Source organism: Ambystoma mexicanum, chromosome 1q (assembly GCF_040938575.1).
Source record: "Ambystoma mexicanum isolate Mex_15411 chromosome 1q, UKY_AmexF1_1, whole genome shotgun sequence".
Classification (NCBI taxonomy): domain Eukaryota; kingdom Metazoa; phylum Chordata; class Amphibia; order Caudata; family Ambystomatidae; genus Ambystoma; species Ambystoma mexicanum.
In genome coordinates, this window is record NC_090922.1 from 213,149,898 (window position 1) to 213,162,305 (window position 12,408).

The 12,408-nt window shown below is 45.0% G+C and overlaps 1 protein-coding gene across 1 annotated transcript in view; it reads left to right on the forward strand.

Moving 5' to 3' along the window:
• Window positions 1-12,408, forward strand: part of CACNG6 (calcium voltage-gated channel auxiliary subunit gamma 6) — a 544,003-nt gene that overhangs the window by 488,455 nt on the left and 43,140 nt on the right. Inside the window, exon 2 of the mRNA XM_069637397.1 lies at window positions 5,845-5,919. Within this exon, the coding sequence (XP_069493498.1) occupies window positions 5,845-5,919 (75 nt within the window). The remainder of the gene's footprint in view (window positions 1-5,844; window positions 5,920-12,408) is intronic.

Consider the following 12,408-nt stretch of genomic DNA (forward strand, 5'->3'; position numbering starts at 1 on the left):
CTTGAATTGGGTCTGAACAAGGACAATGAGATGGTTTATTTTTTGTACATCTATAATATCGCCTTTGGGGGTTTCTGAGAACATGCTTAAGGTACAACCCTATACATATGTGATGGCTGAAGTAGAAAGAAACTATATACTGGACCAACAGCGAAAGCACTGCAGCACAGTGACCCACAACTGCAATAGCGAGAGCTGGCAATGGAAGGGTGCCTACCTTCCACCAGTGATAAATGCAGAACAGATTTGGAAAGGTCACCAATATGTTGTGCTGCCTGTAGCATGACTCCGCTAGATGCTGTCAGTGGAGAACCTGTTGGAATACCCAAAATGATAAAAGAACATGACACATCTGGCGATGCAGATGCAGACCCACTGGCCATTCTACTATACTGGACCTTCTGACAGGATCCACACATTGTTGAAATGAAGGGGAATATGGAGTACCACCTGGCACCTTTCCAGGAGTTATGCTTGAAAGTCAAGGTGAACAACATTAAATAGCATGTGCAGGAGTATGTGGAAAACAAAAGGGAGGGTTCTCATCTGCAAGTGGACGTTCGGCCATTCCTAAGAATCAACTAAGGAGATGTTTAGAAGCCAGGATGTAACAAGAAGAGTGAGCCTAATGTTTGAGATCAACAATCAAGTTTTGGACGGCAACGCTGCAAAGTAGGTTATCGGACAGTGCACCCTCATTCTCCACAACTTCTGGCACAAGTCTAGAGGGCTCCACGACAAGCTTTCATACAGTGGAAAGTCCTCAGAGGTGGTTGCACAAACTCTTTCGTCAGTCTGCCATTCCGTATGCATCCCCCACAAGAATACAGCGGGCCGCCTACTGACAAGATGGGTGACATGTATACTCTTGACTCATGCCAGCTGGGTGGTGATAATAATCGACTGCAATTCTGGCTTTGAAAACGGCCTGTCTAGGCATCTGTACTTGTTTAAATAGCTGTGGAAACCCTAAGCTGATCCAAGATACTGAGAAGTGTGAACTGGTATTTAGTGCTTCAGGAGCTTGTGTCTCAGGCCACAGAAAATGCCTCTATAGCACACAGGTGAGAGATGTTACTCTCATGGGAATGGATGAGCGCCATAGTGCTGAACACGTTAGGGAAGGGCCCCAGTCTCATTACTTTGAAGACCACGTGACTCATTCAGATGATAAACATCTGTGTGCAAGCCAGCTTCACTTGCGGGTGGGTTTGTCATAGGGGGAGGTTGTGGTTAATTTGGCTCTGGCAGTAGCATGGTGAGCCAATTTATGAATTTCTGTGGGGTGTGGGGTGCTGGTGGATAGATTTGGCTGAAGTGCCATTGAAAGTCTATTAATAGTGCAGTGGCTGAGTACACAGCAAAAGTAAACATTTACTTCTCTTGATCCTCAATTGTTTTGGGAGCTACTCTGAACCACACTCACACATACCACTTAGTATCACACTCACAAACTAAAGGTTATCCTTCAACTATTTTAGCTCTTCCAACCATAGGTAGCCACCCTTATACACATCTTAGTGTTACATTCACAAACTAGACGTCCTGCCTCCATTTGTATTGATTTACTATACAGCAGAGCCACTCCCAAACTCTGCACTCACAAAGTAGGGGTTCAGCCTCAATCTCTGTGGCTCTGTCAACCAGTGGATCCACTCTCATACTCTTCTTACGGCCTCACTCAGAAACTGTCTGCTCTGTCTCAATTATTTGGCTTCTATCAACCAAAAAGCCCACACTAATATTCTTGAGTGCCCCACTCACAAAATGGAGGTTCAGCCTAATTCTTTGAGGTCTACCAACTAGTGGAGCCACTCTCATGCCTACCACCGCAATACAATACTGGATGTTCTGCCTCAATTGTCATGTCTCTGTGCCCCACCAGAGCCACTCTCATACTCATATTACTGCACTCACAAACTGAGTGTACTGCTTCCATTTTGTAGCTGAACCATATGGCTGAGAGATTCCTGCCGTTTTTCAGGATTCTCACAGTTGCCAGTATCGTCCCTTTTTGTAACCTCTCGCTTAGAAACCTTCAAGGGTGTTGGGCGGTATTGCCGCTCCATGGTTTCTCCGAGGCATCCACCACTACCATGGGTTCCAGATTCCCTTAACTAATATATGCAGGTCCGATAGCACAGCAGGAAGAGAGCTTTGCTTTGACATCTGTGCAGAGCCTGCTGACCCAGGTTCGAATCCAGGCAGTGTCAAACTCATCCTTCAGAGGTCGATAAATGAGCACCACACACTGTGGGCAATAATAAGCAGTGCTCAGATACCTGAGGGTTCATAGCGCTGTATAAATGCTGAATTATTATTTTTATTACGAGACACCAAAGAATGCTGGAAAAAAACATGCCTGTATGTCTCATTACTTCATTTTACCTCAACTGTCCGAATGGTGTCTCCCCATAACTCTAACATCATGAATAGGATACTGTCCGGCTGGTGGTTGCAAAGTGGCCCTGCTAGTGGATGGTGCCATATGTTAATGGTGGGCTTGGCCAGACTTCGAGGGCCGGGGTGTTTTGGCTTTTCAAGATTCTTGAGGGGATGAGATGACTTGGCAATGGCATGTCTGGCATTGCACTGGTACATTTTCTGGCAGTCCTACATCCACATTGTGGCTGGAGGGTGCTGCAGCAGCAGCTGGGAACCTGATTAGTCTGGTGCTGTCACCATCCAGACTGAACTGCCAGGGTGTGTCCCTTTTGCACAGAAGCACATTTGTTGTCCGTGTTGAGCATCATCCATGGTGTGCAGCTGTGTTCCCTATGGCGCAGTAAACATGGGGACCCCCTCTCTCACAATTCCCATGATCTCTCAACATTAACTATGCAGGCGTGTGGCAATATAATGAATCCACGAAAACACGTTATTCTCTGTAACATTCTGCAGTGGAGTGAATACAATAATCCAACTGAGCTCAGCTGTGTATGGAATTGGGAAAGGTCCGAAACGAGCATAACTGCCGTATTTTGGAAGGCCCTGTGAATTGCTAATGATTACTTCTGTGTGGATGTCAATACTGAAGTCAGACTGCCCAGCCCTGCTGATCCAGCGTTATATACACTTCTAGTTATACACGCATGCATGTCCTACTCAGCAGAAAAGCCTGGTGGTAACACAGTACCGACCTCACTTAAACTGAACCAGCTAGGAAGCTATTTCCATAATTCCCAAACTCTTCAATGCCATGCATACTTGTCAATTTCACCTTTGGTCATTCATCAGGTTTTGGCTAATTGGTTTCACCCAGTGTTACACAATCTATTGATTTGGCTTTGGCCAGATGGTGAGTGTGTATGAATACACATCTGCCTTATTGATGTGCCATTATTCTATCCTTATATATATGTTTCTGGCATTATGATTTGAGGAAAGATGAACTTTCTGCACGTGCCTTTGGTGCACGTGCTTGTGTCTGCTGCCAATGTAATGGAAAGAGTGCCAGCTGGCCAGGCTTGTCATGAGGCTATTTGTGTCACTCAGTTGTGTGTGTGTTTGAATTGTGCACAAGCTTGGTGTTAAGCACGTCATTGATTGCTTCCACTTAATAAGGCGTGAGCTTAATTAGTGTCTTCAGTCATGGCCTGAGAATTATTGGAGCGTTCCCGCCTGCACTTGACATATCGCAGCCAAACACTATTGGCGTTGCCAATGCTTGTTTTTCTTGCAACAGGGGATCTCTGGACTTTTACTGTAAAACCACGAAGACCACTATCATAGTTTCAGCTTCAGCATCATGCACAATATGGCAGCTGGGGCCGCATTATGGAAACTTTGCCCAGTGCAAGTGCGCTTTTTCTTGTCATTGACACTAAGGCAAAAACTGCATGAGGGTGGGGGGAAAAGTATTCTTCTAATACATGTCTGAATAAGAGCAAAGCTGCCCTAATGCTAATGATGGACGTGATTAGCACTAGGGAAAACTTTGGCATGGTGCAATAATGCATTGGAAGAATGTTTTTTGTGCACAAGCATTTTCCTCCTGGTTCTGATATGGTGCATAATTGCACGTGTATTGGTGCAAAGTATCCGTAACATGACCAATGGATTGTAAGTGCAACAGAACTTCCTGTAACTTCAACATAGTCAGAGTAACCAGCCCAATTCATGCTATGCATTGAACAGATATTTGCACCTGGGGCCAATCAGGTTGCTCGGATCACGGGCTGAATCACACAATTTCAGTCTGTGTTCTGAGCAGCCTGATGGCTACTTTCCTCTCCCACCATCTTCCCCCCACACACCCTCCCTTCCGCTCTGGTCCCTTCCCACCTCCCAGGCCCACTTACCTGATTCCGTTGGAGGTAGTGCCTCCGCTGCTGCTGCTGCTGGCCACCATGGAAATGGAAGAGGGTCTCCGTATGGGGCCCCACCTTCCAGAGCCATGGCGGCCATCTTAGTTAAGTATTTTGTTGAAGTGAACAAGACGCTGCAAGACATCCCGTTCATTTAAACAACATGCATTGCTGTCAGCAACTCAGTTTCTGGATTCAAAACCAGAGGTGCTTATCTCAATAATACCAGATCCAGAGGGCCAGATCGGGTGGTAACGGCACCAGGGCCAATCGTTAAAGTCTTCGATGTGGTCGTGCCTACAACTTTGTCCCTGAGCCGTTACCACCCTATCAGGCTCGCCGGATCGGGTATTATTGCTATAATAAATATCTGTTGTGGAAAGTTATAATCAGGATTTTTTTTCTTTCTATGGAAAGTATTCAGTGATCACTAAGAAGAAAGACTTGAATGTGAACGCATCTCTGTGACGTCAGCTGGGAAAAGAATTCGGAAAGGAGACTGTATTATCCTCTCACCCCACTGTCCGGGCTCTAGTAAGGATCTGGGTGGAGGGACGGATGGATGGCTACAAATTTGAGTATTCCTCATATGCATAATTTTCAAAAATGTATCCTAAAACCATGCAACCGAATCGGTGCTACTTTGCAAGGCCCCAGAATGCAAAATCTGGTGTAAATACCTCTCATAAAAGAGTTGGTTTTGCCTCTGTTTTACACTTGGGAGCATTTTCTTTTTTCTACAAAAGTAGAAGGGAAATTGAACAAAATGAACATTCATGTCTGCTTCATATGCTCAGTCTTAGGACTAGGAAGCTAGGGAAAACCACCTGGAGTTTTGACGCAAGCTGGTTCCCAAATAAAAGGCAGGAGTAACTCCGGCAGGGCTTTTGGCGCCAGGATACCTCTGGTGAGGCGATTGTTGTGCTTTTTAGGTTCATCTATCTTAACTTACCTCACCAGCCCAAATGACATGCATTAATGGCGGTATCACATTTTCATTGCGGCATTAATGCACAGGATTCCAGTGGAATCTGGATGCATTCCACACCACTGCAAAACAGATGGATTCTTTAGAAATACATTGTAAATGCCTGGTGCACGCTCACATTTGCGGGAGGCATGTACATGTCTTGTGTTTTAATTTATTTCACGCACATTTCGTTGTACTTTATAGTGATCATTATGACAATTTGGAGACCAGGGGTCATCTAAGCGCACGAGGATGCAGTCCTCCATGTGCAATTAGCACTTTCAGCAAAATGGCCGCCAGAGGGGAGGTTACCTCTCGAGGGTGTGCTCTGCAAGGGCCCTCACAGATAACCTATGCAAGCAGCGGTCTGATTTTTGACTAAGTGAGCCAGTACAAGGGGGAGAAGAAAGCGCAGCGTTGACAGGTCACATGTGCATGAAGACGTCAAAAGCCACGGTGGATGTTATTGCTTGTATAATTGTTGGTGAGCATTGTTTTCGTCATCAACGATCTTGCATTGATTTTACTCGACACAACGTTAACTCTGGTCTTTGCTTTCCCTCCTAGTGTCCAACTGTTCCTACTTCAAGTTTTTCACTTCAGGCGAGAATGTGCAAATATTTCAACGCAGCACGCACAAAGGTGAGCCATTTTCTTTAGCCTCTAATCACCGTCGCTCTATCTGCGCGCTTGCGCGACATAGCCTCTGGCGTTCCTGGTCTGTATGGCAGTGCTCTCTAATGATGACGATCAAAAAGGTGCAAGGGCTGCCCCCCAAAAGGCGCTAAAAATAAGACAGAGATTTTTGACAGAGCTGGAATTAGGCCGTATACCTGCCCAATACACTATGTATGTATGCACCCATGTAGATTGCTTGTTTAGTGTCCAAAGCTCCCAGACTACTACTAAGTGCTATGATGGAAGAGTTGGTAGAGGGATGAGATGAGAGAACGCAAAGGTGAAGGAAGGAGCAGAGACTAAGGGCCTGATTCATGGAACTTATAGAACGGGTGCAAAGGGACTTTTCACTGCCAACAAACACCCTGATTAACAGAGCACAGCAAGAATATACACTTTGGGAAAGGCTGTAAAAACGAAAACCTGGCACACAGTCCGTAGGTAGCACAGAAGTGGGAGATTTGGGAGTGAGTAGCTCCAATGCCCCCCAGGAAGCATGCACACACAAGATGGCCGACACTCTGTCCCAATCTCTTCATTCTCATTGACGCCCACATCAACCCCCTCTCCTTTAGTCTGAAGCTGCTTCTGATGCGTGTTGTAATTACCTTGTGTTCTATTCCAATGAGCCCCTGGAAAAGCCAGAAAAACTTCACGGACCATTTTATGTGATATTTTTTAATTTTAGTATTATGTTTTAAAGGTTTTCTTAATTACTTAAATGTAAACGAACTTCCTTTGGTATTGCTCCTTTGGTATTGCAATGAGTAACAGTACTACGGCTGTTGGAAAATCTTTGCTTTAAAATAATTTCCCTCAATAAAGATTTTTCATTTAGTTATTTGTATAATGCCTCCTTCATTTCTAACATAATAAGTGAGTTTTGAATGCATGGGGAGAACGTTGCATCCCAACCCTTTGCACCACCACACTACTTACCATGCTCCTGCTTCTCATTGTGTTTGCCTTCTTTCTACATCCCCGCTCCTTGTCCTGAGTCTCTGCCCTCAGTCACTGTCAACCTCTTCCACCACCTGCCTGGCCCGAAACTTTGATATATAATTATAATTTATAACGCGCTTAATACCCAGAGGTTTCTAAGCGCAGACCTGGGAATTGAACCTGTGTTGCTCTGTGTCGTCTTGCTTCCAAGGTGCGCACGTTGCCCCTGAGCTATCCTCCTGAGCTACACGCCCGCCCATTACCTCTCTTCCCACATCTGTGCTCTTCCTCTATGATTCCTGTCTATGGGAGCTTTGCAGTACCAAGAGGTGGTGAAGGCGGGCTTGCCTTGAGCTTAACTCGTGTTTGACGAAACTGGCCCCAAAAACGTCTGCCATGCCTGCTTGCATAAACATATATACTATAGGGTTCAGCAGTCGCCCCCCTGTAGTTAAGGTGAAGTCTGTGTATATAGACCTTTCCCCAAATTCTATTGCTAATAAAGTATACACTATGTCAGGTTTAGGGGTACAGCTGGTCTGTTTTTGCGACTTCAGGGTCCAATATAGATAGTGGTACTGTTAAACTGCTTAGGTGGAATATGTTCAAACAGGTCGAGGGGAGTAGGAGACCCCTGCCTTCCCTGGAATATATTTTTTTAAGGTCGCAGTTCACTGGATTAACGGTAAGCCTCTGGGAACCCGACAAAACTATGTAAAACACAAAAAAATGAAGATCCAGGATTCTGCGCCCAGTAGTGTCAGTACGTGTTTTATTGAGTTGCCCTTTAGATAACACGTGTTCGGCCTTCCTTGGCCTTTCTCAAATCAGGGCTCTTGTGTTATTATAATGCCCCTGTGTAGGGTTACTTGATTGATTCTTAGCCTTAATGCTTGCGCTCTTGAATTACGGGTACAATCCCATGCTCATATTTTGGTGCTCCTGTCATTTGCGTTGGCTGCTTGCTGTGGAATATTGCTAATAACATTTGACTCACTGGACGGACTTGGGTGAAGTTTTCTGAAAAAACAAAATGTTTGTTAAGGCCTCCCCTACCCCATATCAATTTGGAAATGTGTTAAAAGATGAAAAAGTTATGAAGAAAATAAAAAAAGATGATTTTGGCCTATTGCCATTCACTTTCCCATAGAGAAAAAGTGCATTGGTTGAACACCTGTAGCACAAAAACTGCTGGACGGAATTAGACCAAATAGGAAACAAAGTAGCTACAAAGTGTCACAGATATTTCATTTGCTGGTTTGGGATACATCCGTCCAGTAGTTTTTTAAATATTCGACAAAGAAGGGGGAACCCATGCTCCCAGAAACTGTTATATATATTCCAGGGTGTTGTACAGCAGAAAGGATCAGAGGCTTTTCAGAAATAAAAATCTGACATTTTGTTTTTGCTTGATGCCAGTGATTCCCATGATAAAGTGAAAAGTGCTCAATATGTTGTTTAGAGAAGGAAATACAATGTAGTCACATCAGGCTAAAGTGGGGGAGGGGAAGAAGATAACATGTAAAGTGGTGGGGTAGAGGCACGGGAGGACTGGCAACATTTGGCCTGGAGGGCAAGTACGATGGGGTGGCCCATGGTTCAGCTACCCCACTTTATGGCGCAGTGGCTCCAAACCACCATTCAAATTGCATAGTTGTTATTAACAAATATGAAGTAAAACTCAGAAGAATCAATAATGCTAGTGCTGTTCAAGATATATTTTAGAATGTTCTTTTAAAGGGAAACACAATGGACAGGGAAGAGAAAACTCAACACCAGTAGAATCTATCTGCGGGTCTCCTTATCAGTACAGGATGGCACAATTGTGATGGCACTATTGAGCTGCACCATCTCTACTCCCCGAGGTTCCGATGCCCATATTTTGCCAGGTACACATCCCCATATCCAAAGGTGAACCCTCGCAAGATGGAGGCATATTATGAATCAGCACAGGCACCAGCCATTCTCACGGAGGCTTGTGGCCCATAACGTACACAGACAGGCCTTGGGTGCCCCCTCTTTTGCCCGCTGTTTCATTATAATACATTTTCTAATGTTGCATGCTATATCTTGAAGACCTAAAGCATCAATGATGGTTCAAATAAATCATTTTGGGACATCTGAGACTTGCATTAGGGGCACTGCACTTCAGCGCTTGGGGCTGTAGTACCCCAAAAGACAAAACAGAAGAGAAAGGCCCTGTTTGTGTTTATATTGCACGTTTCATAGTGTTTCCCGTTTTATGTACTACAACCATAACAAGTCTCTAACTGAATGGAGATCTACATGTGTTTGGAGATACTAAATAGTCTAGCACTGAGCGAAGAGCTTCTACTGAAAAGCCCCGACCATGTCAAGAAGAAACTTTACGATCAGAACTGGATAGACCCAGGGGAACGGATTCAGAGCAAGAAAAGCGGTGGAGGGATAACGAAAGACGCTAGGAAACAAGGCCAAGTTCCAAGATACTTGACAAAGTTTCCCTCTCCCACTCTCAGACAAGACTTCATGAGGTTCCGTTTTAACCTGTTCCCTGCAAAAGGAGTTCTCGAGAGACGCAAAGTAGCCTCAATGAGAAATTACACGTGTCGGCTTTGCAAGGGTACGCTTGAATACCTAGAACATTTAACAACTGAATGTGAGTCACTGAAGGATTTAAGAACAACATACTTGGGACACTTGTTTCAGAATTCAACAACATCATCTCCCAACACACTTTGGGTCAGCCTGTGTCAAGGGAGGAGAAATACAGAGATTCTAGCCCTGATGGCCTTTGTCAAAAAAATCTTTGAGAGACTGACGGTGGAAGAAGACGAAAAGCAGAGCTTTACTGAGTTGAGAGGAAAATATTGATGGCGATTGGAGCGTAATCAGACTTCTGGGAAAGGATCTGGGGGCCCTACTCATTATTAACTTTTTCTTTTTTTTTTTTCTTCACTTTAATGAGATTTTATACACTTTTTCTTGCCGGTAATTTTATGAAAGTTTGATTTTTATTCTTTAGTAAATAGCATAAAAATGTTTAAATGTAAACTAAATACATGCTAATAAAAAAATAAAATACTACAAACATTGCCAAATAAGTGGACTGAAGCACAGAGGGAAAAGGTAATCTGTCTAGGAAATGAATGTGTGGGAACTATAACCCAGGTCCCCATTTCGGCATCTCCTCACGCTCACATTTTCACTCTCACCCTTTCATTGGCAAAGCTCTGTGGAAAAACTAGTGCTTTTTGAATGCAGACTCATGAATGGTGGCCTTTGAGGTTTCAGTGGGCCTCATTACAAGTATGGAGGTAGCCATGCCGCTTTTAGCAGCATGGCTACCCCCACACAGGGTACCAGGTCCGGGTTCCTGGAATGGGGAAATACCGGGCCATTCCGACCTTGGGCCCGGTATTTCCCCATTCCAGGAACTCGGATCCGGTACATCCCCATTCCCATTTGATACCCCATAGAACTCAATGGGAATGGGGAGGATGCTAACAACAGGCCTGTTAATGACGGACCCGTTGTTAGCATCCTGGTCTGCTCACGGGTCCTGCTAAGGACGCCTGGTAAAGGCGTCCTTAGCGGGTCCCGCGAGCAGACCTCATAATGAGGCGGTAGAGGGTTAACGGCGCCGGCAGCTCTACCGGCGCCGTTAACCCTCTACCGCCTACGTTGTAATGAGGCCCAGTGTCTATCAAATTAGACAGGCGAGACACATGAATCTTTAGCTTGGGACTGAAATCACAGACTGAGAACATAAAGGACAGGCAACCATGGGAAGAACGACGCTAGTAACACAGCTCATTTGGCTGATGTGCCTTTGGCTAAGGTGTGGGTGTGCGTCTGTGTGTGTGTGCATGTGTGTGTATGTGTGCGTGAGAGACAGTCCTGGTGGGTCAACCTAGCCTCCTGTTCTTTGAAGTGGATACAATGCATACTGACGACCTCTCCTATTCAGTGGACACACAATCCAGCGACGGGAATATCTTCCAAGAATCTGCACGTGTGAAGGCCTGCCAATGCCTCTCCAGATGCTCAAAGAGCCCCCACACACAAGGGAGGGTCCTGGCTAAGGGCACTGGCATGCATAGCTAGTGGAGGGAGTCGGCCACCCCTGGAGGGACTGTACGTTATGTGTGTCTTCTATTCAAAATAGCCATATAAGACTGCTGGCCACCACCTACATCACAGAGGGGCAGAATGCAGCAATGGTGTGCTGTGTGGCACAGTTATCATCCTGTGAGCAAGCAGTGCCCTGCAGCTGCTCCGCTCTCAGACATCTTCATGTCTGGAGTGTAAGCAGCCCCTCCTCTGCTTCTGCTACATTTGGAAAGGATACACAGAGCAACACTGTTGTTTTTGTCCTCTCTTGCATAGAAAATGTTTTAAATGTTCAGTTGCCATGGGACATTCGTATTTTCGTGCTGGGGTTAAGCATTGTTGTGTTACCTTGTGCAGATTATGCCGCATGCTTGCACCACTCACACTATCATTCCATCACCTTTGCTTTCAAGTTTCCCCTTGAAAAGTGCAAGCAGTCCATCCAGCCTGCTTTTCCATTTTAAATTCCGGGACTTGCAGGTTTTTTCTCTTCTTTCCAATTTGAAATTTACAAAAACTGCAAGTCCCACAAATCCAGGGAAAAAAGTACCAAATTGCCTTCTCGTGCACAGCAAGGGGAAACTTGAAGGCCCTGCATTTGGTCATAGTATTAAGACCGTTCTACAACATTTTGAGGAGTGGGGTGTGTTTCCTGTCGATTCCTGACTTGGCTTAATTGCAATTTACATTTGACATTTTTTTTGCAAAAGAGTTTCCACCCCTCTGTGGCCTTCATCGCTAGTGTCTCAGATGTTTTAGTCGTCCGTATTTTGCTCTTTAGCCGAGGAAGAGATGGGTCTATACTGCCCCAAATACTCCTGCACTGCACCATTTATTTACTGTTTTTTCCAGCTCTTAAACGAGCTGCATTTCATGGAGTAATATTTGTCCAGCATATTATAGTTTAGTGCAGTTGCCCTGGGCCTCGTTTTATGGATTTAGTGCCGCTTTATGGAGTAAGCATATTTTTCTTCTACTGGGCATGTGTATGTTTTGAGTACAAAACAACACTTAAAGCAGACTTCAAAGCTATAACAATTACAGCGTATTTCTAAAATAGCGCTTGCCTCCATGTTCTACTGATTCATGGTACTGTCAATTTGTTGCTACTAATAACAAATTCATGGGAAATTATGTTATCAATCTGCAACAAAATAAATGCCCAGTCAACTTCAGGGGTTAAATGCAGTGAGCCATATTAACTGTTGTTGCAAGGCTCTCTTCAGAGGCAGAGGCGTTGCTGGGGGGGGGGGGGGTGCATAGGGGGCTTTAGCCCGGGTCTTTTGGTTGTAGCCACGGATAGACGCTCAGGAGATACAACGAAAAGGATAGCTAGCCCTGGGTCCCGACCGTCCCGACATTAGCATAGCCCCGGATCTTTTCCAGACCTAGCAACACTCCTGTTCAGAGGGTTAGACA